Consider the following 27648-nt stretch of genomic DNA (forward strand, 5'->3'; position numbering starts at 1 on the left):
TTCTACGCTCCAGAGAAAAAAGTCCCAGTCTATCCAGCCTCTCTTTATAACTCAAACCATTCAAGTCCCGGTAGCATCCTCGTAAATCTTTTCTGCACTCTTTCTAGTTTAATAATATCCTTTCTATAATAGGGTGACCAGAACTGTACACAGTACTCCAAGTGTGGCCTTACCAATGTCTTGTACAACTTCAACAAGATGTCCAAACTCCTGTATTCCATGTTCTGACCAATGAAACCAAGTATGCTAAATGCCTTCTTCACCACTCTGTCCACCTGTGACTCCACTTTTAAGGAGCTATGAACATGTACCCCTAGATCTCTTTGTTCTGTAACTCTCCCCAAGGCCCTACCATTAACTGAAGAAGTCCTGCCCTGGTTCAATCTAACAAAATGCATCACCTTGCATTTATCTAAATTAAACTCCATCCGCCATTCATTAGCCCACTGGCCCAATTGATCAAGATCCCGTTGCAATCGGAGATAACTTTTTTCACTATCCACTATGCCACCAATCTTTGGCGTCATCTGCAAACTTACTAACCATGCCTCCTATATTCGCATCCAAATCATTAATATAAATGACAAATAACAGTGGACCCAAACATTGATCCCTGAGGCACACCGCTGGTGACAGGCCTCCAGTTTGAAAAACAATCCTCGACAACCACCCTCAGAACCCAATTTTGTATCCATTTAGGTCCGTGGATCCCGTGAGATTTAACCTTATGCAACAACCTACCATGCAGTACCTTGTCAAAAGCCTTGCTAAAGTCCATGTAGACAACATCAACTGCACTGCCCTCACCTACCTTCTTGGTTACCCCATCAAAAAACTCAATCAAATTTGTGAGACATGATTTTCCACTCACAAAGCCATGCTGACTGTCTCTAATTAGTCCTTGCGTCTCTAAATGCCTGTAGATCCTGTCTCTCAAAATACCTTCCAACAATTTACCTACGATAGATGTGAGGCTCACTGGCCTATAGATCCCAGGCTTTTCCTGCAGCCCTTTTTAAACAAAGGCACAACATTTGCCACCCTCCAATCTTCAGGCACCTCACCCGTGACTATTGATAATTCAAATATCTCTGCTAGGGGACCCGCAATTTCCTTTAGCCTCCCATAATGTCCTGGGATACACTTCATCAGGTCCCGGGGATTTATCTACCTTGATGCGCTTTAAGACTTCCAGCACCTCTTTCTCTGTAATATGTACATATAGGGGGAATTTAGACAAGTATATGAGGAAGAAGGGGATAGAGAGTTACGATTATGGATTTAGTTGAGAAGAGGTGGAGCATGAACACCAAAATGGAGTGGTTGGGCTAAATGACTGTTTCTCTGCTCGAAATCGAAATGTACTCCTTCCAGCCAGAGTCACCTCGGGCTGGAATCTGCTGCACTTAGGAAGATTTTAAGCATCAGGACCATGGAAGAGTGGCACAGTGGTTAACATTGCTGCCTTACAGCATCTGGGACCCAGATTCAATTCCAGCCTTGGGTGACTGTGTGGAGTTTTCATGATCTCCCCGTGTCTGTGTGGGTTCCCTCCGAGTACCCCGGTTTCCTCCCACACTCCAAATATGTGCAGATTAGATGGATTGGCTATGCTAAATTGCTCCTTAGTGTCCCAAGATATGTAGGCTCGGGGGATTAGCGGGCTAAATGCATGGGGTTAAAGGGATAGGGCCTGGGTGAGATGCTCTGTCGGAGAGTCGGTGCAGACTCGATGGGCCGAATGGCCTCCTGCTGCACTGTAGGGATTCTATGAAATTTCTAGACTCAATCCCACTTGTTGCAGATGTGTCTGCTGGTGACATCTTAGAGTAGGTGACCAATTAGCAGGCTGCCTCTGCATTTCCCATTGAATTAGGAATCTGAAGTAGTTTGATAGATCATGGACTATTGCTAGGGTGGCCAGCAGTCTTCAGTATCTCACTTGTGAAAATGCTGCTGACACCCAAGCAGCAGGAGTTTAATGGCGACGCTATTTTTAACAGAGGAATGGCTGCCACTGAATAGCTCCCCCACTGTTGGAGATGCCACTCTCCAAAGAACCTGACACGATGGAAAACCTCGGACCCATCCGTGAAGGCAGCAGCTTGCCAGTTTTGTAAGTGCACATTTGAAATCCTTCAAGTCATTCTCATCTCTGACCTTCCACTGCATTACCACGTCCTCTGAGTTGGTAAGGTTGGAGGAGGCCTGAGCGACATTTGGAAGATTCCATTGCTGTGGCAAAATTGGTGCTAATTGGTTCATTGAATAGATTCACTGGATTCGTGCTGCTACCAGATGGGTTGCTGTCACTGCTGTGAACCTTCCTCCAGGTAAAAGGCCTAGTGTTGGGGCCGGGGGAATGGGGGGTTACATCATGGTTGGTTCCTGCCTGATATTTGGGAGGATATAACAGAAAATGCGAGAAATGCTTAGCGTTTGTGGAGAGAAAAGGGGTTAACAAGCATGACTTCCCCCAGCCAATGGGCATTGTGAGCCCATACTTGCCAGGAGTCACTCTGGCAGAGTTATCTTCCAGGAGGTGGCCTTGTAAATGACCACTGCCATACTCGCTTTCCTATTAAGGGTGACAGATGGGGTTACAATGCTTTTGGCCCAATCACTGGGCTAATACCTCCGGAGCGTTAACAGCTCCATTATGAAAGTTGGGTGTTGATGATGCTGGTCTGAGGATGCAAGGGCATCTCAACATGGAGGTGCTATCAGAGGGGTAGAAATAATTAAATGTTTTAGAGGAGGGAGGGTAGCAAGAAGGAGGGGAAAGCCCTCTTGGGAGGTGGATTGTTGTGGCCACAGAGCATTCTGCGACCCATCAGTGGGGAGGGGGTATTGACAGAGGCTGAGAAAGCAGAGGGAGACCCACATTGAGACAGCTCTCTGCCATATTCCCACCACTGGGGAAGTTTCCCAGGTTTGGGCCAGGATGTGAATTGTGACTGCTGTATGTAATTTGGCTACTGTGTTTCCTACATTGCAACAGTGACTATGATTCAATTGCTGTAACGTACTTCGGAACGTCCTAAGATAATGAAAGGGGCTCAATGTGCACATTTTTCTTTTTTAAAAAAGCATCAGTACATTTAAGTAAAAGAAAAAAGTTTATTAATATCACAAGTGGGCTTACATTAAACACTGCAATGAAGTTACTGTAAAAATCCCCTAGTTGCCACATTCCAGCACCTCTGTCCAGGGACAGAGACCCAATGGAGGGAGAATTTAGCATGGCCCATGCACTAACTAGCACATCTTTCGGACTATGGGAGGAAACTGGAGCACTCGGAGGAAACCCACGCAGACGTGGGGAGAATGTGCAAACTCCACAGAGACCCAAGCTGGGAATTGAACCCGGGTCCCTGGCGCCGTGAGGCAGCAGTGCTAACTACTGTGCCACTAGGTAAACACAGGAGAGAGTAAGATTTAGAAGGATAGGCCTTTTGGGTTAGATGAAGCAAAGAGGGTGGAGGGAGCAAGTCAACAGAAATTTATGAAAAGGAAATTATGATCGACAAATCTGTTAGAATTTTTTGGAGGATGTAAATAGCAAAGTAGATTTAACTAGCAAGACAGAGGAGAAATCAGTGGATGCAAGTAGTTGGATTTTCAAAACTATTCTACGGTGCTAAAAAAAGGTTAAAATTATGACTCAAAGGATTGGGGGTAACATTAAGATGGATCAAGGATTGATTAATGGTGATGTGAAAGGGGTGGGGTGGAGAAGATTGCCTTCAGCAAGACCGGAAGAACCTGCCAGCAGGAAGGTTGGAAAATCCCAACTTAGATGCAAATTCCCTTGGCTGGGAAAATCTGGAACACAATGGCACAGTCTCAGAATAAAGAGTTAGCCATTTGGACTGAGATGAGAAATTTCTTTGCTCAAAATGTTGTGAAGTTTTGGAATTCTCTACCCATGGAGCTGTGGATGATCAGTCTTTGGGTATAATCAAGGCAGAATGGTTTTAGATTTTTGGCTTTGAAGGGAATTAAAGAGATAAGAGCATAGTGCAGGAAGGTTGAGCTAAGGTAGACAATCAACCGTGAATGGGGGAGCAGGCTAGAAGGACGATATGGCCTACTCCAGTTCATATATCTTATGTTCTTGTATTTAGTCGGGTTGAATGGCCAATGTCTGTGCTATAAAAATTGGGGTTTTTGTATTTAACCCCCTTTTCATCATGTGTATGCCTGCTTAAAGAGCTCAAAGTTGGCCAGCTTCAGACCAAGAAGTACACTTTCCTTACCAGTGTAGTAAGATTAGAAATTCAGGTTGGAATAGTGAAACTTGCACTTGTCCTAAAGAAATAATTCACCTGGCCTCTTGTGTGGAAGTGAACCTGAATATTTCCTCCATTTGATGCTTCGTTAGTTTGTAAATACAGTTTAGAAAACTCTTGTACTATTACAGAATCCCACACCAGAAAATCCCTTTCCAAACACGTTACTATATAGGACCGACCACAGGAATCTCCATACCTAGGTGTCATATTCCCAGCAAATCGACATATCACCGATGAATTTCTTTTAAAGGCTACATTTATAATTATGTTTCATATTGTGCTGGTGCAGTGGAGCTCCCAGGTATGTGTTCTTGTGCACAGGGCCTTTCTTGCATTGGCCTGGGTAGAGAGTTTTTGCGAGGATCATCACCAACTATCCTCAAGCCATCCTTACATCTGCTCTTTTCAGTGAGCTCACCAGGGATCAGGAGAAACAACCCTGGCTGATTTTTCTCTTTTCTAGACCAGGATCACAGAAGCCAAGTGTAGTCTCTGCTGCTATCCTCAACTGAGATGAGCCAACTCCATAAATTAATTGTACGGTGTGTGTTTACAGTATCAAGCCATCAGGAGATCAGATAAACTTCAGGGTAGTAATAGTAATATGGTACTTACCTTCTGAGATTGCTGGCATGGTACAATTGTACCGTGAAATAAGTTCTGAAACTGAATTTGATGAATCTTGCAAGTTGGTAACAGAAAGTGCCCATGAAGCTACTGGTTGTTATAAAAACCCAACTGGCTTATGAATTTCCTTTTGCTGAAGGACAGTTTTCAATCATCTGTCCCACAACATGGCTTTAGTCACAGACATATCAGATTGACATTTCATACTCTCTAAAGGCAGCCTAGCAAATCATTAGGTTGTCTGGGTTGAATGAACTGTTGGAAAGTCATATGATGTGACATCAGGTGAAGGCAGGTTCAGGAACCCCGAGGACAGCCTATGAAAATGAGCAAAAGCCTTCCCTTGAATGTTAAGAATCAATCATTAAATTTTACAGAAAGCAACAATCTTTTTTTTAAAGCAGCAAAGAACAAGGGCATTGATCCCATCATATCTGTACCAACTCTATCCAAAGGTCCCATAATCCCACTCTGTCCCCACAGCTGCCTCACTGGTAGCACGGTTGTAGAGACGCAGATTACACAAAAGTCAGTCTGACAGAAGTTATAAACTTTATTATTCTTTTAGTAAACAATCTTGTTGTAATGAGAATTGATATGAACTTTGTAAAGTTTTATGACAGGACATCAAGTTACCTCGAGTCTAGAAATTGTTTGTGTTATAGTGAACAGTTGTTTGAAACGTTGATTCAATGCTCCCTTGTCCACTGTTTTAGCTTGTTTATTTTAAATGGACCATTGAATCTGCTGAAATAGAACATGGGGAAATACATCAGTGTGATGGCAGATGAAAGGTTTGGAAGGCAAGACTGATATTCGAGAAAATTAGTGGGTTGGGACCCTCCTTGGATACCCAGAACACTACAAGTGTTGAGAGTTTTTTTAAAAAGCCTTTTTGCAGTTGGGTGGGAAGGATGGTTGAAACCGGATGATGGATGGAGACAAGATGGAAGAAACTGATGGCCTTTTCTCTTCCTGGATGTATAAATTTAAGAGCATCTATCTGCCACATTGCAAATAATAATGGAGTCTATTGTCTGGAATAGGAAGAGACTGTCACTGAGCACCCATGGATGATGCAGCAGTGGGTCCTAGAAAGATGAAGGAAATGTGGAGCATGTTATCTGCCTGGACCTGGCAAACAAAACAGAGAATGCATCCAAATTAAATTTCTCAATCCTTCTGCTTCTAGCTCGGGGAAAGCAGCAGTTCATTACCTGCTGATGAGCAGACACGGGCGTGAGGCAGAACTTAAGGAAAGTGGAAAGATATAATACGGTTCTTGATCAAAGTGAAAATACAATAAGATAACCTTTGTGTTTAAAAATCATGCAAAAATAGAATCTGGAGGCTAAGTGTTCATTGAAAGTAAAATCCTCCCCGAGAAGACAATTCATCAAAAAAAAAAATGGTTCTTCAGTCTCTGTCTGCCAAGGCCTTAGTTTTTGCAGTGGGAGTAGCTGTTATGTTTCTCCGGTTTCCTTGGGTTGATTGTCTGGTTCAGTTGTTTTCTTTTGATGCCAAGGTTTCCTTTTGAGTGATAGAAACAGTCACTGATACATTCAAACACATTACTCCTTTCACCCTGCAACTGGGTTTTTGCTCTGCCTCTTTGGTTATAATACAGCAGAGATGTACCTCTGTCTTTACACTCTTCAGCTACACAGCAACCTTTCTGCTAAGCTATAGTACATGAATCCCTTAAAGTTCTGTGATACACATGTCCCATATGACTATATCCCTCCCCAAGAAGTTGTACTACAAAAGGACCAAAGTAATTGTACTTCTATTACTATCTTCTATATGCTAAAAAGGTCCCTTGTGTCCCATGCTTCCTCTATTGCTCTGTTATACCCAAGAAAGTCTCACCTGACATGATAGTCAAACTCCATGTGGCCATATCCATGCCTCTTACTGTTGTGCTCCATCTAAACTTGGTTAAACCACTCCTTGTTCCATTGAAACTCAGTATTCCATCTCCTAACTACATTGAAGCCCAAGTGGTTGCATCCACCCCTGCAACTGTGCTCCAACTCTTGAAAATCAACTGCACCCAAGCAATTCTCCCCTGGCCATGTCCATCCATGTACAGCCTGTAGGAACAAGAAACCTGGGCCACGATTCATACACTTTGAATCCAAACACCAATGTTAGTGGGAAAACTGGAATGTTTTCTGCTGGCAGCAGCTGAGGTGGGATTCTTGCAGGAAACACCCCCACCAGCCTGGCTGTTCAGAAATTGGGGTGCCCATTTTAAATGGCAACCCGATCCCCATGCTAACAGATAGGAACCCCTCGGTCCCCACACAGCAAATGGTGACTCCTTCACTGACCAGGGGAGCACTCCAACTCCCCTCATCATGGAAGAATGGGTCACCCCGACCCCTCCCCCATGTAAGCATGAGGGTGACCCAACACTGCCAGACTTGTATGCTCCCCTCCTCTCCACAAGAGAAGACACTCCTGGACAGACCACCCCCCCGCCCCCCCGCCCTTCATGATTCCCAGTGCCCAAGGCACCCTGGTAGTGATGACCTGACCTGGTGCCTTGTACTCAAGGTGAGTCAAGGAGGCAAGTGCAATGACCATATGGCCCTCTGCTGCTGCCAGGCTGCAGAGGGAGGATCCCCAAGGGGACTTACTCAACACTTACAAGAGGCGTTCTTTCACCAAATCTGCTCCAGAAAGTCATTTTGACTTTATTCTTGTGTCCGGTTCTTTCATCAAAACAATGACAGCTATCGAATGGTGGACTGTACAGGTGAAGGCTGACTGCAGATTCCGTATGACTCACGTTTTCCACCCGGTGCAGGCCAATGCTATCTGCAGTTTGAGGGAAGGAGTATGTATCAGTTAGTAAACTTGCCAATTTGTTTTCTCTTCACTCTGCACAGGGATATGGGCATCAGTTGCCCTATGGCACCTTGCACATCATTAATCCTCAGCATCAGCCGATTGTTCCTTGCAAAGGAACAGAGTTGATTGAAATATTGTGATCACCCTCTGCCCATTCACTTGCACTTTCAAGCAGGGTTACTGGCTAATGATCAGGTGTACCAACCCTGACTGATCCTTCTTCTCTGAAGCTACTTGGAGCACCTCTGTTACATAACTCACCACTCATTGACAATTGGATCTGATATTTCTTGGATTTTTTTAGGTCAGAAAAAAAATTGGACTGTGCATCCAGGCCACCATTTCTCATTCCATAAATATTACCAAAAATACCTGGTCATCCATTTATTTACTATTTGTGAAACCTGGCTGTGTGCCCATTTTCCCATGATAACCATAAACACAAGCTCAAAAATAACCTATTGATTGTAATGTGCGGAGGTCATTAGAAAGCTGTTTATTAAAGCAAGATCCTTGCTTTGATGGTAGAGTTGCTGCAGTTCATTCTTTGTGATTAAATATTTGTTATTCAGCCTGAAACTCTTTACAACCCTCGTGTAAATATCACTGTATATTTTTAGAAAATACCTTGTACTGGTCTTTAAAGCCAAAAAGGGCAAACTTTGCAGCTGTTGCTAACACTGGATATTAGTCAAACATGAGAATCATTCATATAATTACTTCTAAATTCAATTAGTTAATGCAAACCCCTTCTCCATTACAACTCTTCTGGTTTTGATTTATTATTGTCAAATGTATTAGTATACAGAGTGAAGAGTATTGTTTCTTTGCGGGCTATGCAGACAGAGCATACAGCTCAGAGAAGGAAACGAGAGACAGTGCAGAATGTAGCATTTTGGTCATAGCTAGGGTGTAAAGAAGAGTTAGAATGAAGTTTTAGAAACATAGAACAAGTGTACTTTTTAAATTAGTACCAGTTATTTTTCTGAACTGTTACTCTTTTTTTAAAATTAGGTTATACTCATCTCAAATTCTTTTCTTCCTCCCTACATCTTTATCAAATTACAATAATGACCCTGATCTCCTACAACTGTTAGTGATACCCGACTATACAGCTCAACATTCCTCTCCTGCTTTCAATTTAGCTGGAATTCTGCATGGTGGGCCTCAAGTTTTCATCTCGATTTCTCAACAATAAAATCTCAGAGCTATTACCAGAGCTTTTCCCTCCAAATATGGTTTACAAAATGCCTTACTTTGCAGAACCCAACACAGTTATTGGCTACAGATTAGGAATAAATCCTAATATTCCAATAGTAATTTAACAGGTCAAACTCATGTTAAAACCCATTTCAAAATAATATCATATGAAAGCTTTAAACATCCTTCTGCCAATAATCACTTCAAGATGAATACTTCTTGACAGGGGAGGTGGTGGTGCAGTTGTATTGTCACTTGACAAGTAATCCAGAGACCTCTGGGGACCTGGGTTCGAATCCCACCATGACAGATGGTGAAAATTAAATTCAATTTAAAAATCTGGAATTAAAAGTCTAATGATGACCATGAAACCATTGTTGATGGTCTTAAATCCTTTAGGGAAAGAAATTAGTCAACATGTGATTCCAGGTCCACAGCATGTGGTTGACTGTTATATACCACAGGGATGGGCAATAAATGCTGGTCCAGCCAGCGACACCCACATCCCATGAATGAACAAAACAAAATAATTGCTCACCACCTTAATGGCATGTGAACAATACAATATACATAACCTTTTATTGAAATCTATTAACGGGGGAGAATTTTCCTGTCCACCACAGGAATCATTGCGGGCGAGAGGCGGACCATGGAAAGGTCTGAGTGGGATTTTCTGGTTTCAGGGAGCGCACTGCTGGAAAATCCCACCCATGGTAGTCCTTTTACCCATTCAAAAATGGTCATGTGACATATCTAGAGGTCTGCCCTGTTAAAGTTGGAAATTTAAAAACAGTTTATTAGGAACAATCATTAATGTTTAGTTCTTTTAACCATGTTGGTTTCTCATGCAATATTTGCATCTCAACAGGTTTTACAAGTGTTATCTCTAGTATTGTTATTTAGCGCTATAATTATACTGCAGCAAATGAAAATGCTTTGCATGGGTATTCTTTTGGGAATTCCTGCATGTTATGCACCCGAGCAGGCCAATCGAAGCACTACAAAGTAGTAAGAAAGTTTAGCCCTAGCAAGCTCGGAGCTATCACTGTACAGTACCCAGCAGCTTTGATCCTATTTAGAAATGGAAACATGGCCTTACCATTGATGTAAGTGCACTCATTTTCGCGATAGGTTTTCTCGAATTTCTTGGTCAGCTCCTGGTTCTTGTGATCACCATCTGGCCAATTAAACTGGGTTTCTTTCAGCTGCCCCTGTAGTAGCTTCAGGAAGCAATGCGAATTGGAGTGATCATGGATGCTGCTGCGAAGTAACCAAACAAAAAAAAGACACTCAAACAAAATGATAAATTAAAGAGAGAGTTGATAAACCACAGATCTGAGGACCCTAGTTTCACCCAAGATGCTTACCTTTCAAAAGAAAACCGGGAGCTCCCCAAATGCCAGTGAGCTGGTGCCCAGGGTAGCACTGATCAAAGCAAAAAGTGAGGAGCAAGCTTGCTACATACAATGGTCGTGATCACCATTCACGCCACACTCCTCCTGCAGTGAGATCAGAGAATTTGGCATCTTGCCAAATCTGTTTACAGCAGCAGGATGAAAAATCCTGCCAGCGTGAATGATTGTGAATTTGGGCTAAATTCAGCCAGGCTCTTATTCCTGCTGTTACCCAGTGGCTCTGGAATGGCTGCACAGGTATATGTTGGGTGAGACTCTCATTAGTGTCAGACCACATGACTGGAATTCTCCAGCTGTTCACACCAGTGGGATCTTCTGGTCCCACCGACAGCACACCCCTGCTGTGGGCTCCCAGCAGCTTGGGGTGAAGTCAATGGGAAGTCCCACTGACAGCAACACCAGGACCAGAAGATCCCATTGCTGGCAAACTGCCTCCTACCACAAGAAACACGCTCCAGGGAGGACAAATCTCCCACATTCTAAAAGCCTGCTGACAATTCCCCAGCAGAGGAGGAAAAAAGAAAAAGTGTTCAAAAAAGAAAAAAAGGATGCAAATCATTGTGAAGGGCGTTAATATAGAAATGTTAAGGTTAGCATCAATTCTGGTGATCAAACCATGCAAAGCAATAGTAAAAATCTGGTTTGGAGTTGTGTAGGGTATTAATTCAACTGTGCTCCCATAGCAATGCAAATCAAAGCACCACCATGCCAAAAAGAGAGCATCTAGTACACTAGAAATTTACAAGGAAAATGGGGAAGAAAAAAATGATTCCTCAAATGTTGGGTGGGCACAAGTCATGTGAAGGCATTGGAGTGATTCACAAAAATGATTCAATGAGGATAAATTGGAGAGGTTGGACTGTCTTCCTTGGTGAAAAGGCTGAGAGTTGACATGATAGAGGTATTCAAGATCCTGAGGGTATGGACAGGGTAAATAGTGAGAAGCTGTTCCTTCGCAGGAGAGCATTAAGAACGAGAGGACACAATGAAAACAATGGGCAAAAGGAGTATGAAGCATGCTCCTTTCCAGTCATACTTCCTGAGGTCATTCCATTAATGAGTTCAGGTCCTGTTGAAAACAAAGCGACCATAGTCAACTTGACTCAGATGGAAAGTCTGTGGGAGTCAATCTCCCCAGTGTGTTTATTTCCCACAAAGTGTTTTTTGTTAATAACGCAACTCAAGTTACATTGCATGGTCTTTGGAGCTACCCACTCCATGACTGATACGATTTGCCATTGTAAACACAATTTCCCAATAGCTGACATTGAAATAATTTATTTTAGTGTTACAAGTAGGTTTACATTAACACTAATGAAGTTACCAAACCTTTTTTAAAAATGTCTCCATTTCACGAAGGTATTTACTTGGTTGGCAAGATCCAGGCAGCATCTTGCTGACCAAGGACCTCCATATTACTGGGCTTGCCAAGTCCTTTGGCTGATTTAAGATTCACTAGTACCCTTGTCACCTCCCTTTATATTTTACAAATATTATAGCCGTTAATCCTGTGCAGGTGATTCACAGTCATTCCATGCCAGTATTTAAAATCAACAGATTGAGAGTAGAGCTAGTTGTGCATAAAAATATATTTGAACCAACTTGGAATCTGTCCAAATGCAGTAATTGGAATTTTGGATGTAGGTGTTGCTGGCTAGGCCAACATTTATTACCCATTCCTAATTGCCCTTGTTCAGAGGTTATTTAGAATTAACCACAGTGCTGAGAGTCTGGAGTCCTATGTAGGCCAGACTAAGCAAGGATGACAGATTTCTTTCCTTAAAAAAAAAAAGGACATTAGAGAACCAGATGGATTTTTACAACAATTGGCAGTGGCTATGTGGTCACCATTAGACTTTTTAAACTCATACAGATTAATATAGATAGTTAGGCATATGTATTGGTAACAGAACCAAGGTAGGTCAGTAGAATTAAGATGCAGCCATGATTGAATAATGGAAAAGGTTCGAGGGACTGAATACATTACTGCAGTTTCAAAATTTCCCCCAAACCCCTCTGCTCAAAACCGACCTCTCAACAAAACCTTTTCATCACCCCATCCTCATTCAACTCAATCTTTTTTTTTGCTTACAACTCTGTGACCCACTTTGGGATTTTTTTTAAAAAACCTTAAAAGGGAGTGAAAAGGGAGAAAATATGGAGAAGGAAAAAGGATGATTATGAAGGTCACAATATGGTGAAGTCAGAAGTGCTAGAGTGAGATGATAGTTTTAAAAAATTGGTGCAGAGTGTTGGAGTCTTGAGGTTGAGCTGTGTTTCCAGAGAAATGCAAATCAAAGTGTGCGCCACATTCCCAAGTCATCATGGAAACAATTGATGCAATGGGCAATTTAAAAAAGGAACAAGGGGAGAAAAAAAAAGCTTGATTTGTGAAAGTTGGATGGACAAATATGTAATTTGATCGCTCGACAGTGTTGGAGTACTGTTGCAAACTTGGGTCCAATGTGCCTTGCGGATTGAAAACAAAATCCTCTGGGTTCATATCAATCACATTAACCAAGTGATTTTCTATAATGGAACTGAGAATCTATCACCAAATGTTCCAATTAGATTGGGCATTGCCCTTGCATCTTCCTACTCACTGATAATTGATCTTGTGACTTCCCATTGTAAAAACATCACCAATCTCTTTCTAGGCAATGCTGTTACACTTGCTATTCGTTAGAATATTGTTAACAGAAAACCCACAGTGGCATTATTAGCCCCAGTTTTACCCATGTAAGAAATTATTTGATAAATTGTTAGGTGGGAGGCTGACCCCCAGGATACAGTGGCTAGTTTTCCACATCTGCAACCTGGCTGGATTCTACAGCTGATTTAGGCCTCACTAGCATCCTTCCTGCCTGCATCCTAGTAAATATTGTGGCCATTATTCCTGTGGGCAATGCATCCCCAACCTCAACCCATGTTATTAGTTCAATTATCCAAATGCCAACAGGATTTATTATACACCACAATTTTAAGCCAACATAGAATGCACACCAAATTACACAATCCTGGCACCTCATCTAGCCCTTCCAGCACCAAGTGCACAGTGACAGCAATGTGTACCATCAACAAGATGCAAACCTTCCTATCAGCACTGAGTGTTTCTATAACACGGGCTGCAGTGGTTCACTACCACCTTCTGAAGGACAAGTAGGGATCCTCAATAAATGTTGGTTTAGCCACTGATGTCCACACTCCAAGAAAGAATAAAAAGTTAACAGACTTCAGAAGCCAAAATTATAATTCAACAAAATACTGAAAATGCTGGAATCAGAAAAAAAGAGTAAACTGGAAAAACTGCTCTGGCAGCATCCGTAGGGAGAGAAAACAGTTATTGTGAGTCCACATGACCCTTCTTCAGAGGAAAAACTATTATATAAAAGTGGGGGCGGAACAGCAGTTAGTGGCAACTGGGAGAGATTGCAACAGATGTAGCAATACTGAAGAATAATGACATCGTCCTGTGGGTGGGGGGTTTACACTGGAACAAAAGAAATGTTTGGGATATTTAAAAAAGTGATAAATATGGAGGAGAAAGGTCACAGTCTAAAGTTGTTGAATGCAATGTTGAGTCCCAAGGGCTGTAACATGCCCAGAAGAGATGTTGCTTCTACAGCTTGGACTGCTGCAGTGATGCCCAATGCAAGGATGGACATGTGGGCAAGGTGCTGGGTTAAAATGGCACACAACAGGAAGGTTGGGGTCATGCTTGCAGATGGAGCGAAGGTGTTCTGCAAAAAATGGTCACCCAGTCTGTGTTTAGTCCCCCCAATGTAGAGGAGACTGCATTGGGAGCAGCAAATGCAGCTCCTTCAGTTTGGCCTGCTGGAAGTGAAATGCTGCTTCACCTGAAAGGAGTGTTTGGGGCCTTGGATAGCGAGGAGATAAAGGGGCAAATGTTGCACCTTCTGCAATTGCATGGGAAGGGGATGAGGGGTTGGAGGTGATGGAGGAGTGAACCAGGATGTCACGGAGGCAATGGGGGGGGGATGGTGAGAAGATGTTTTGTGATGGCATCATGCTGGAGTTGGCAGAAATGACAGAGGATGATCCTCTTAATGCAGAGCCTCGAAGGGTGAATGTGGGGATAAGGGGGACCCTATCATGGTTCTGGAAGGGAGGGGAAGGGGTGTGGGAAGGTGGTGTGGGAAATGGGTCAAAGCCAGTGTCAACCACTTGGGGTGGGGATTCTTGGTTAAAGAAAAAGACACAGAAACACCATTTTCAAAGGTGGCATCTTCAGAACAGATGTGGTAAAGGCAGTGAAAAACTAAGAATGGACTGGAGTCCTTACAGAAAGCAGGGTGAGCAGCAGTTAAGTGTCACAACAGTACAATAAAAGTAAATTACTGCAGATACTAGAATCTGAAACAAAAACAGAAAATGCTAGAAAAATCTCAGCGGGTCTGACAGCATCTGAGGGGAGAACTGAGCTAATGTAGAGTCTGGATGACCCTTCGTCAGAGGGTCGGGATTTGGTGGACTTGTAATAAATAGATGGTAACGCTATCTCCGGACATGGGAGACAGAGATCATGGAAGGGAAGGAAATTGAAGATGGACTGCGTGAAGGTGCTTCGAGGAATGGAAATTGGATGCAGAAATTGATAAATATTTCCAGATCCAGACAAGCACATGAAGCAGCATCAATACAGCTATTAATGGAACAGAGAGTTGTGGGAGCGCCCCCACCCCCGAGTAGGACTGGAACAGGGAGTACTCCACATAACCCACAAAGACAGGCATAACTGGGGCCCATGGGCACACCTATTATTTGCAGGAAATGAGTTAGAGAAAAACGAGGAGGCAGATAATTTAAATGGAGAGACACTGCAGGAAGCTGTAGCACAGAGGGATTTAGGGATCCTCGTTTGTGAAACCGGAAAGTAATAGGAAAGGCAAATGGAATGCTGGCTTTTAGCAAGGGAGCTGGAGTATAAAAGTAACGAGGTGTTGCTGCAACTGTACAAGGTACTAATGAGGCCACATTTAGAATATGTTGTACTGTTTTGGTCCTCTTAAGATATATAACAGGAGGTTTATAGATAATCCCAGGTATGGAAGGACTGCCATATGAGGAAAGCTTAAACAGGTTGGGTCTGTACTCCTTGCAATTCAGAAGAATGAGACATTGTATGGTTTAGACAGGGTAAATATTGGAGGACATTTCCACTTATGGGAGAATGTAGGACTAGAGGGATAGTCACAGAATAAGGGAGTGCCCTTTTAAGAGCAATCTGAAGAATTTATTCTCTCAATGAGTGGTGACTCTTGAGTTCTTTGCCCCAGGAAGCTATGAAGGCAGAGTCCTTGAACATTTTCAAGGCTGACATCGATAGGTTTTTAATCATTATGGGAATTAAGGGTTATGGAGGTAAAGCAGGAAAGTGGACTTTGAGTGTTAGCTCAGCAATGATCTTTTAAATGACAGAGTAGGCTTGAAGGGCTGAATGGCCTACTGCTGTTCCTATTTCTTATGGTCTTATTTTGAGTGACAGAACAGGTTCAGCCAAGTGGAGGAGTGTGGTGGTGGATGGGAATTGTTTGGACTTCTGCTCAAGGAAGAAGGGGAGAGCCCTCAGACCTTCCTGGTGGGGGATGGCGGTATAGGGGGATTGAACTTCCATAGTGAGGAGGAGGCAGTCAGGGCCAGGGAATCAGGGATGCAAGAAGAGACTAGACAAGGGGAGAGAGGATGGAGTGAAGATAGGAAGAAATGAATTCCATGGAGCAGGCCGATATGATGGGTCTACCTGGGCAGTCTGTTTGTGGATTTTGGGAAGGAGGTAAAAAGCAGGATGTGGGGGATTGGGGGACTAAGCAGTTGGAAGCAGTGAAGGGAAGATCTTCAAAAGCAAGGAGGTCAGGGACAGCCCTGGAAACAATGGTTAGATGTTCAGTGGTGGAGTCATCATCCAGGAGGGAGGTAGAAGAAAGCGTCAGAGTTGGCACTCGGTGTCTGCGAGGTAGAGATGAGTATGCCAGACAAACAACAGCACCACCCTTGTCAGCAGGTTTGATTACAAGGTCAAGCTTGGATTTGAGAATAGAGTGCAACAAGTTCAGAGGGAGACAGGTTAGAGTGGGTGAGAAAAGCAGAGAAATTTAGATGGCTAATGTTATGCTGACAGTTCTCAAAATTAAAGATCAAAAACAGGTAGGAGGCCAGAGAGTGGTCCAGGTTGAGGGAGAATACGGGGAGATGGTTGAAAGGATCTGTTCAACAGTGGGGGGAGGAACCCCTCTGCAATGAAGTGAGCACGGAGATGGAGGCGATGAAAGAAGTGTTCAGCATCATGCAGAGGAAAGGAATAAAACAGAATCTTGTGCCGATTTCACGACAATCAACATCAGAGAGGGGAAGATTGGAGGGTGTAAGTGATACATGGCAAGGGCTGGGATTAGAAGAAATGGCTTCAGTGGAACAGGAAGGTGTGGAGGGTAATTCAGCAGCAGGTTCAAGAAAAAAAGACGACATTTTTTAATAGAACAGTGCAGCATGGAACAGGCCCTTCGGCCCACGATGTTGTGCCAAGCTTTATCTGAAACCAAGATCAAGCTATCCCACTCCCTATCATCCTGGTGTGCTCCATGTGCCTATCCAATAACCGCTTAACTGTTCCTAAAGTGTCTGACTCCACTATCACTGCAGGCAGTCCATTCCACACCTCAACCACTCTGCGTAAAGAACTTCCTCCGATATCCTTCCTATATCTCCCACCACGAACCCTGTAGTTATGCCCCCTTGTAATAGCTCCATCCACCCGAGGAAATAGTCTTTGAACGTTCACTCTATCTATCCCCTTCATCATTTTATAAACCTCTATTAAGTCTCCCCTCAGCCTCCTCCGCTCCAGAGAGAACAGCCCTAGCTCCCTCAACCTTTTCTCACAAGACCTACCCTCCAAACCAGGCAGCATCCTGGTAAATCTCCTCTGCACTCTTTCCAGCGCTTCCATATCCTTCTTATAGTGAGGTGACCAGAACTGCACACAATATTCCAAATGTGGTCTCACCAAGGTCCTGTACAGTTGCAGCATAACCCCACGGCTCTTAAACTCCAACCCCCTGTTAATAAAAGCTAACACACGATAGGCCTTCTTCACAGCTCTATCCACTTGAGTGGCAACCTTTAGAGATCTGTAGATATGGACCCCAAGATCTCCCTCTTCGTCCACAGTCTTCAGAACCGTACCTTTGACCAAAGAACCCTACCTTCGATCAACTATATCCACAAACTTCTCTCATAAGAGAATCACAAGTCAGATGTTTGCTGCATTATAAAGGACAAAAGGTGTAGGAGATAACGTAATATGTTATTATTTTGCTGAACAAAAGTTGTATTCCTGTAGAGTTTTGATTGCTGTTGATGTGAAGTAATTGGGTTAAGGCTGTTGGTCAGATGCCCAATTTACATTGTTTTTTGTTATTTGGAGTGTTCTGTGAGGGCTTATAGATATTGTGGCTCCTTGTTGAGTTATCATTTGGGTATTTTTAGTTGCTTGGTGGACTTTGTTTATTCCAAATGATCCTTCAAGTTTGATGCAGAAATTCACTGACACAAGTGTAACAGAAATGTGGTGGATTCTATTATGCCCTGGTAGTAACCCATTCAAAACCATTTGCACAGAGTTAAAATTGGACCCTGTGTCCCACTCTTAACAGGGAGAATCAGGTAATCAGCCAAACAAATCTGGCAAGGCCAGATGATGTGAAGACCATGCCAATCTTAACAGCAGAGCCTCATTACAATATTGTTGGGCTGCCTTCTCCCCAGGAGACAGGTGGGAAACGAGGGGCAGGAAGTGGCAGTGGAATATTCAGTAGAAACAGTATTGAGGTAGGAGTCCACCACAGTGAAGAACTCACCAACAATCACACGAAAAAAAATCTATATTTGGGCAATGGGTGCCTGACACCTGTGGTATTATACCCAACGTGTTACTGGCTTCTAAACAGAAAATGGATTAAAAATAAATTCTACTAAATTTGAGAGATTCGCCTTACCTGCCATGTCCTTCACCCCAGCACAGAATCATCAGGTTAAACTTTTCATTTCCATGGTCCACAAGGTTCCGAGTGTATCTGTAAAAAAATGATGGTGCACAGATTAATGTGAAGTGAAAACTTTGAAAATACATGAACAGACTCCATCTCATTTATGAGATGGTTAACTAACTTACCCACTAGCTGTAGGGATTTTTGTTGGGGGGAGGGGGGTGTGTGGAGGACAGAGAGAGGACATTTTCTTTGTGCTCCGTCTTTTGTTCAGCTCGCCTCATGTCCAACCCTTATTGCCCCTATATTGCGGCTTGTTGCCTGGTCTCTTGGGTCTTTTCCTTATTACTCATGTTAGATTTTTGTGCAGGGTGGTGTGTCGTGGGGAAGAAAGATGTTGGTCAGGACCCCTGGAGGAAGAGGGTAGTGGGTGCATGGGTTCTGCTGTATTTTAGGTGGTTGTTGAGGTGGTGTGCGTTTTGGACGGGGCGGGGGGGAAATAGGCTTTTTCCTGGGGGTAGCAGGTGGGCTACTGGGGGGGGGGGGTTTCTGGCTGTTGAAGTTCAAGTGGGGAGCAACCTATAGGATAAATTCAGCAATTCTCTGCTCTTGAAGGGAAGGGAGTTGGAGATATGAAAGTAGACGTTACCATTCAAGTCTGCTGGCAGTGCTTTGCTTACCCTTATATCTCAGTGCTTTTCATATCCGTGGACAAGGTATTGTGTAATTGGTAAAAGTACAGGTAGATCCTTACTCTATTGAAAAGCTTCAGCATTTTGCTCTCCACAATTGAAAAATTTGATTTTAAAAGCACTACTGCCTGTTCCCTGTGCAGTCAGGGAGCAGCAGACTTGGACAGTTACAAGCTGGAGCTCTGGGTTCAAATAGAAGAAAATGGGAGCTGGAGATGCAAGTCGTACTGGAAAATACAGGTTGGACAGGAGAGCAGGTAAGATACATACAGCACCACCCTTTACATTAACCTGTGCACCCTTACCCCTCAGGTGATCTGCATTTGTAGTTTTTAATGCATTATATTTTTCAAAGGACATGTATCTTACCCAAGCATTTGTCTCGAGATTAATAGTGATTACACCGGTCAGTGTCCGAATTCTCCTTATTGGATAAGACAGAGACCTGACCACTCAGTCTGGTCTGTGGAAGAGTGAAAATTGTAACAAGCCACATAGGAATTGGCTGGAACCTGCTGAGATCCAGGAATTTAGGCTAATCAGGCAGGTGCCCATGTTAGTATGGGTGCTTGTTAGGCATCCACTGGGGTGCAGGAGAAGATCCAAGACAGTAGAGAAGTAGTTTTCAATTAAAGCATCAAAAATGGCAAAAAAGGTACTGGAAACTCTTGGAAAGGGGTGGCAGATTTAAAGGAAATGAGAAATTACTTCTCAAAAAGGGTTGTGAATTTGTTGAATTCACTATCCCAAAGTGCAGTGGGTGCTGGGACATGGGGTAAATTTGAGATCGACAGATTTTTAATTAGTAATGGGTTGAAGGGTTATGGAGAATGGACAGGAAGAGAGTAGAGGCTGAGACAATATCAGCCATGATTAAATGGAATGGTGGAGCAGGCTCGAGGGGCTGAATTACTGACTCCTGCTCCTAGTTCCAAGTCTCTTTAAGCAGGACACCAATTTTTAAAAAAAAGTTACAGGCTGAAGTTTTGCAGATTGCGACCTTCAGTTGGAAACTGATGTGAAGACCCCACTTGGTTGCGTAGTCCTGGATTCAGGAACCCTGTCAACGCTCCTGGCAGGGACCTGCAGGAATCTCAAAGGATGACCCTTGGGTGCTACAGTCCCACCTTATTAGTTGCCAGTGTTTGGAGTGAGGGCCATTAGTGCAGGTCAAAGAGCATTTTAGTACGAATCTGAACTCAATACATAATCCTGATGCTGAATGGAATAGTATTCCCCAGCCTGGAGAATTCCCAGTGCTGGCGATTGATGCACTATCAATCGAGTCAAGACTAGTTGTGAGCAAGACAAATAGGCTTTTATTAGCAAGAACTTGGAGCCATCTCTGTCGGTGATCTGGTTTGTACTGAAGGCAAGGGGGAGGAGCCACCACCTTTATACCCGGACCAGGGGGAGGAGACTTGGGCAGAACCGACAGGGATGTGCCACATATACAGGTACTGAGAAATACTAACTAGTGGTTAACCACCACAGATAAGTGGTTTACCACAGCGACAAAAAAATCATTCACCCTCATTCTTGCACCTTGCTGTCCATCTGCCCAGAAATAGTCAGCTCTTGAAAGCAAAACAAAATAAAACATATGCTTGTGCTTATGTGCTGAGTCTGGTTCTGTTATTTTGACCATGTTTACATGAGCAACAGACACAAGATCCTGTATTGAATTGGTCACTCCAACTCATTTGAAGGGAAGAGGGTTTGAATAGATTTTGGATACGTTGATGGTTTTAAAGAGAACAAGGGTATGTTTGCCATTAAGTGAATCATCAAAATCTTCTAAACAGCTGTAAAACTGGTGCAAAGATAAATGAGCATAAAGATCAGATATTACAAGACTCCATGATAACAATCAGTACTTAGATTTTCTTATTTTTAAAAAATAGGCTTGACACGGAGCTGAAGGAAGGAAGCAAAATAAATTCCTTTGGGTGGAAATGCTGAGGGAGAGAAAGCAACTCCCAAGAAGGGCACTGAAAACCTTGAGTAAAGCGATAGTATTAGGGAAACAAAAATTATATAATAAAAGGTGGAGGAAGGAGTTACAGCATCTACAAAAGTGATGAAGCAAGTTCACCCTGACACCGGCATCTCCTCCAAAGCCACGAGCATCATGAACCGCTTGGTGAACAATATTTTTGCCCAGCCCATTGCAACTGGATTTCAAAATCAACTATGTTACTGCTACTATTGGTATTTGATTAAAATTGAACAAAAAGTTGGAGAAGGTTTTAATCCCATCACCGATGTCCGCTGATCAAACACAAATGGGAGCGTACTTCAGCAAAGAATTTCCACACCACCTGCCTTCCATCCATTGCTCGAAGAACAGGTAGAATTCCTCAAAAAAAGGTTGTGTCCAAGCATCTGTAGTGAGACCACAATGTCCATGATCTGGAGTTGCCGTAAATGGCCCTGAACGTCAGATGACCGTGCAGCAAGAGGACGAATTTGGCCACAGCAGGGTGGTGATGTGGACAGGTTGGAATGACGATGTGAGCTGATTGCGGGGTAAAGGAACAGAGACCAAGAAAGCAATTTGCGGTTTTTGTTTGAGCCATTTCTAGGCTGACTTCATCCATCACGAACATTTTGCAACACACAAACACAGCCACAAGAATGGAATGTACTGGCAAGTAAAATAAGAGCTTTGTTTGTGACGGCACCAGGGATTAAGAAAGAGGCTTTCATGACCTGAGTTTTTGGCAACATTTACAAAAAAAAACACAAGATCAGTACTCAAATGAAATGGTGACTTCAGATCTAGGATTTGAGAACATAGGGCTGGAAGGATTTGGGAGCAGGAGTAGGCCTTCAAACCTGCTCTACCATTCCACAAGATCATGGCTGATCAGGTTGTAGTCTCAACTCCATTTTACTGTCTCTCGTTACCCTTGACCCCGTTGTCTATTGGAACATTTAGCTAGCACCTGTACAGTGGGATTCGCCCAGCTTCAGAGATCAGGGTGCCCTTTAAAATGATACTGACAGGCCCCCCCCCTTCCACCCACAATGGACGTGGCAAACCCCTACTGGCAAGGGACGCACCCCAACACCTCAGCGCTGATAGATCGGTGCATGTGCAATAACCCACCCAGTGGTATGCTGCCGGCGTCCAGCGGGATTAGGCCCCGTCCACCGATTTATCACATGAGTGCACTCTGCAATGCACAGTGTGCACTGAAAAATCAGCGGTATTTACTCCAATTTATACACGAATTCACCACAATTCTTTTGGAGACCTGCCCCCCCAAAACTTAAGGTTCAGTCAAATATAGAAGGTAAACTAGATCAGTTCAGCAGGCAGGATTCTCCTGGGAAATCCTGACAGGATCAGAGCTTTTAACACCTAGACCAATCCCTACCATGGAATGCTGCGGTGATTTTGAAGGCTTCCAGCTGTCCAAGGGGCACGGGTGTCAAAGTGATCAGGGTACTTCAAAGGTTCCAGAGGACAGAAGAATGACTCTTAACACAAAGGCGTCAGAATTCATCATCCTGACACTGAACAGTGCCTTTCCCAGGGAAACAAGGAGAAGTGTAGCCACTGGACCCCCATCCTTGGGGAACAGTCCTGAGATCAATTCCCTATTCCCCAGCCAGAGCACACCCAAGTCAAGGTCCCTTGGCCCCCCCCCCCCCACTCTTAGCAGACTGCCAGTGGGGTACATTGGCACAGTACTTGCCACTCTTCCCCCTCAGCGCCAAGCCAGTGTGCAGTACAAGGTTGGCACTGGGGGTCCTGAGGGGTGGGGTGGATGGAGAGAGGGTTAGGTCACCCTTGTGCCTTTCAGTGATCAAGGGGCAGGATGCCCCATTGTGCTGAGGTGTTGGGGTGCGTCCCTTGCCAGTAGGGGTTTGCCACGTCCATTGTGGATGGAAGGGGGGGGGGGGGCCTGTCAGTATCATTTTAAAGGGCACCCTGATCTCTGAAGCTGGGCGAATCCCACTTTACAGGTGCTACTAACACCAACAGGAAACACTGCTGGCAGGAGCACTTGAGTGCAAATTGCACCCAGGATGTGCTGTCACCAGCTGGCCTATCCCTTATTGCCCTTGAGGGGGCAGTTAAAAGTCAAACTTGAGACAAGACTAGGTAAGGATGGCAGATTTCCTTCCCTGAAGGACAGTGAACGTGGTGGGTTTTTATGACAATTGTTTTAATTCCAGATTTTTATTTTATGGAATTCAATTTTCACCATCTGTCGTGGTGGGATTTGAACCTGGATCCCTAGAGCATTGCTCTGGTTTTAGTCAGGTGACAATATCACAACCTCTCCTAACCAGTCTATATTGCTTTGCAGATTCTCTACCTCCCCTTGACAACTTGCTTTCGTCCCTATCTTGGCGTCATCAACAAATTTAGCATGCACTTGTAATATGGTTAGTTTTCGGTGCTCAACATCGGTTTTTAGGAGTCAAGAGTGAAGAAACATTACAAGCTCAATGATATCATGGGCGGCATAGTGGTTAGCACTGCTGCCTCACAGCTTCAGGGACTCGGGTTCGGTTCCTGGCTTGGGTCAATGTGTGTGGAGTTTGCACATCATAGAAATCCTACAGTACAGAAAGAGGCCATTCGGTCCATCGAGTCTGCACCGACCACAATCCCACCCAGGCCCTATCCCCATATCCCTACATATTTTACCCACTAATCCCTCTAACCTACGCATCTCAGGACACTAAAGGCAATTTTTAGCATAGCCAATCAATCTAACCCGCACATCTTTGGACTGTGGGAGGAAACCGGAGCACCCGGAGGAAACCCACGCAGACACGAGGAGAATGTGCAAACTCCACACAGATGCACATTCTCCCCATGCCTGTGCGTTTCCTCCCACAGTCCAAAGATGTGTGGGTTAGGTGCATTGGCTATGCTAAATTGCCCCTTAGTGCCTCAGGATGCATAGGTTAGGGGGGGATTGGTGGGTAAATATGTGGGGTTACCGAGATGGGCCTGGGTGGGATTATGGTCGGTGCAGACCCGATGGGCTGAATGGCCTCCTTCTGTAAGGTTTCTATGCTATATCCTTCTCACCACTCAGAATATTGGGGATTTAGGCATCATGATAGATCTAAAATTGTGCTGCAATGTCTCAACTGAAAGACAGCACACAGACAATGGAGGTCCTGTCTGCATGTTCAAGTGGACGTAAAAGACATCACAGTAATATTGAAGAAAAAGGGACAGAACATTGCAGCTATCATTTACTGCTCAACAAATTCCACAATGGATCAACTGTTTACTGATTCCCATCGCTTTTTGCAGAAACTTGCTGTGCCAAGTTTTGCTACACTTTGATCTAAAGTTGCCATTGCAGTTGGCCTGTGATGCCTCACCTTATGGAGCTGGTGTAGTATTGTCACACGCATTGTCCAGAAGAGAAGATCCATGCCTTTGCATCAAGGTCCTTGACAAAAACAGGAAAGATAAGCCCAGGTCGAGAAGGAGGGAGCAAGTATTGTATTTGGGGTGAAGAAATCCTCCCTTTGTTTTTTATAAAGACAGCCAGCATTTTGTGCTGTTAACTGCTCACAGGCCCCTGGCCAAATTCTTTGGGCTATTCACAGGAATACCATCTATGGCAGCTGCACGGTTACAACAATGGGCACAATTTTGGCAGCATACTCCTATGACACATGCTATAGACAATCTGAACAGCATGGCAACACTGGGGGAAAAAAAGAAAATGGGTTCCTGCAACAGTGGTGGCCCAGTCGGGGTCAGTATCACATGCCATTCAGAGCCAGGAAGAATGGGTCTAGAGAAGACAGGTCAACTGGTGGCTGCTCTACATCAAAGCAGGGAAGCCCTCCCTGACATGGCATTGTTGCAAGGGGAGCCGACTGAGTCTAGTGTCATGAAACAGAGGGAGTTCTGACCAGAGATGAAATGTCAGTAGAAGCCACTGATGACAGTAACCAGGTTAGAGAGGAAGATTGAGCATTTCTGGAAATGCAGGGAAGAGTGCCCAAGAACAACAAGGTGGCAATGAAGTTATCCAGGAACTGTCATCCTCCAGATGGACTGATTATGCCCATGTAGATCTTGTAATGGATGTTGATGCTTATGTTCAGTATGTAGTCGAATTGTGTTTAAAAAAATGTACATGTTATATGGGGGGTTTTGAAGTAAGAGGGGAGGAGTGTTATACATGTTGGGGCATGCCCCTTTGAGAGCAGGTCAAGTAACCCAAGTCTCATGTCCCACCTTGTGTGGAGCTTCTCTGGACAGTCTTGTGCTGACTGTGCAATAAACTGTTCTGTTAGTTTACTATCACTGACCTTGTGGTCTTTATTAATCTTCAATATCAAACTCAAACACAATAGGGCCAAGTAGGGGCTATGCCAGGGGACCCATTGGAAGGGTCCCAATGCTGGTGATCTGTGTCAGGAGGTGGTGGGTAAACATGCCACCGATGGCTGGTAGGGGGGGGGGGGGTCTAGGGAAGGAGGAAGGGGTCTCCAAGTGCACTGAGATTCCAAATGGTGCCCAATGACTTTGCAGCTGGGTTTAGGTCCCCCCCCCACCCCGTGACAATTGCTGTTTGGACCATACTGGATCGCTCCAGTTTTCTTGCTGTTATGACACTTGGTAATTTAAATTCCATCCAGAGAATGCTCAGCAGGTCTGGTAGCATCCATAGGGAGAGAAAACAGTTAATGTTTTGAATCTGTCCCTTCAATTGGAACTAAAGAGGAAAAAGTGTTGGATATTATACTGTAGCTGGGAGAGAGATTGCAATAAAGATGTAGTAAACTTAACAAGAGACAGAGGCTGGTATTTGGGGGCGGCGGGGGTGCTTTTAGATGGAGATTTTAAAAATGCGATATCAAAGAAGGGGTAAAGATGGAGGCACAAGGTCTAAAGTCATTAAACTCAAATGTTGAGTACTGGAGGGTTGTAATGTGTCTAGTCAGAAGATGAGATGCTGCTTCTCCAGTTTGCGTTGGGCTTCACTGGAGCATTGCAGCAGACCAAGGACAGACATGTGGGGATGAGAGCAAGATGCAGAGTTAAAATGGCAAGCAACAAGGTGGTCAGGGTCTTGCTTGTAGACTGAGCAAAGGTGTTCCATCAAGTGTCACCCAGTTTGCGTTTAGTCTTCCCAATGTAGGGGAGACCACATTGGGAGCAGGGAATACAGCAGAGCAAATTGAAGGAAGTGCAAGTGAAATGCTACTTAACCTGAAAGGACTGTTTTGAGTCTTGAATGGAGAGGAAGGAGAAGGTAAAGGGACAGTTGATGCACCTTCTACAGTTGCAAGGGAAAGTGCCTTGGGAAAAGGGATGGGGAGTTGAGAGTGATGGAGGAGTGAAACAGTGTGTCATGGAGGGAATAGTCCCTCTGGAATGCTGATTGGGCCCCTGGAGGTGGGAGAAAGGGTGGCATCATGCTGGATGCATATTCTCTCATTGTTTACAGTTCAGTTCTTGGGAAAATACATCTTCCTTCATGGCGGTGAAAACGCTGAGTGTAAATTGTGCAGAACTCAGATCTATGTGGCTTCTTGTGCAAGATGTTGGGCATAGTGCATTCCACCATCACTACTTGCGGTCAGCTTTTGGATGTGGCTGGAATTATCTTGAGGCTATCCTTGGATTTCTGGTCATTCCACCTTCTTTAGGTGGTGGAGTGAAAGTCACTCCTGATGAAAGATGGAGTAGGTTTCCATTCTCAGCCCTCTACCTCAAACTACTCCGTGAAGCTCATCAATCGGACTATGCTCTGGGAAAACACGGACAATGGGAACATTGAGATTTCAGAAAGAATAGATTGATAATTTTGCTAGGATGAAATACTCATTATCCTGCTTTCTCCTCAGGATTTATTTAATGTGCTTTGTAAACAAGGTAGAATTAGTGGAAGGTCAATACACAGATTAACAAAATGTCCCATTTTGAGTAGGAAAACAATAAATCTGCCAAAACAAATTGTGGGGCCTGACATGCTGGTCATCAAGTAATTGTCATCATCTGTGTCCTTGTATTGCCAATCTTAACAACATTTTGTTGATAATTAACTAAATGTGGCACAGTGTGCCCGACTTATCGACAGAATTCTATTATGCAGTCTGACAAGAATCACTTGCTTTTTTTAAAAAAGTGAGTATCTAACATCCAACCAACATTAAGATTTTCAAAATTGAGTTTTCTTAGATGGTAGGCAAGACAAGTTAGTGAGTATTAAAATGGTGGATGAATGGGACTTGATGCTTCCTTGGCAACTGTGGACAATAATTGAGGAGGACACAGAAGACTGACCAGTCTGGAGACAGTGCTACCAACATTCTGCAGTAGACTTGTCCTTTCAACTTATCAATTGCTTTCTCAATCCTCTGGTGGTCCGTGACACTGGTGATGTCAAGAACCAGGGCAATAATCAGGTAGCCTTCACCATCAAGTAGCCAAATTGTGACTTGCCCTTGGAGATTGAAAGAGGGGAGGCATTAGATTACCTCTTAAGGAAGCTTTCTGCATCTGGTATTAAGAGGAAGACATGACTGTAGTCACCTCTGCAGTTCCATTGAGACAACT

At 43.9% G+C, this 27648-nt stretch overlaps 1 protein-coding gene across 1 annotated transcript in view; it reads right to left on the reverse strand.

The window, feature by feature from the left end:
• Nucleotides 1–5462: 5462 nt before the first annotated feature.
• LOC144479467 (cysteine dioxygenase type 1-like) overlaps nucleotides 5463–27648 on the reverse strand; it is a 32985-nt gene continuing 10799 nt past the window's right edge. The window contains exons 2-5 of the mRNA XM_078198166.1: nucleotides 18409–18486; nucleotides 10078–10238; nucleotides 7576–7745; nucleotides 5463–6452 (exon numbers count right to left, since the gene is read on the reverse strand). Coding sequence (XP_078054292.1) covers nucleotides 6423–6452; nucleotides 7576–7745; nucleotides 10078–10238; nucleotides 18409–18486 — 439 coding nt within the window. The 3' untranslated portion in view covers nucleotides 5463–6422. The remainder of the gene's footprint in view (nucleotides 6453–7575; nucleotides 7746–10077; nucleotides 10239–18408; nucleotides 18487–27648) is intronic.

This window comes from Mustelus asterias, chromosome 26 (genome assembly GCF_964213995.1).
Source record: "Mustelus asterias chromosome 26, sMusAst1.hap1.1, whole genome shotgun sequence".
Taxonomy (NCBI): domain Eukaryota; kingdom Metazoa; phylum Chordata; class Chondrichthyes; order Carcharhiniformes; family Triakidae; genus Mustelus; species Mustelus asterias.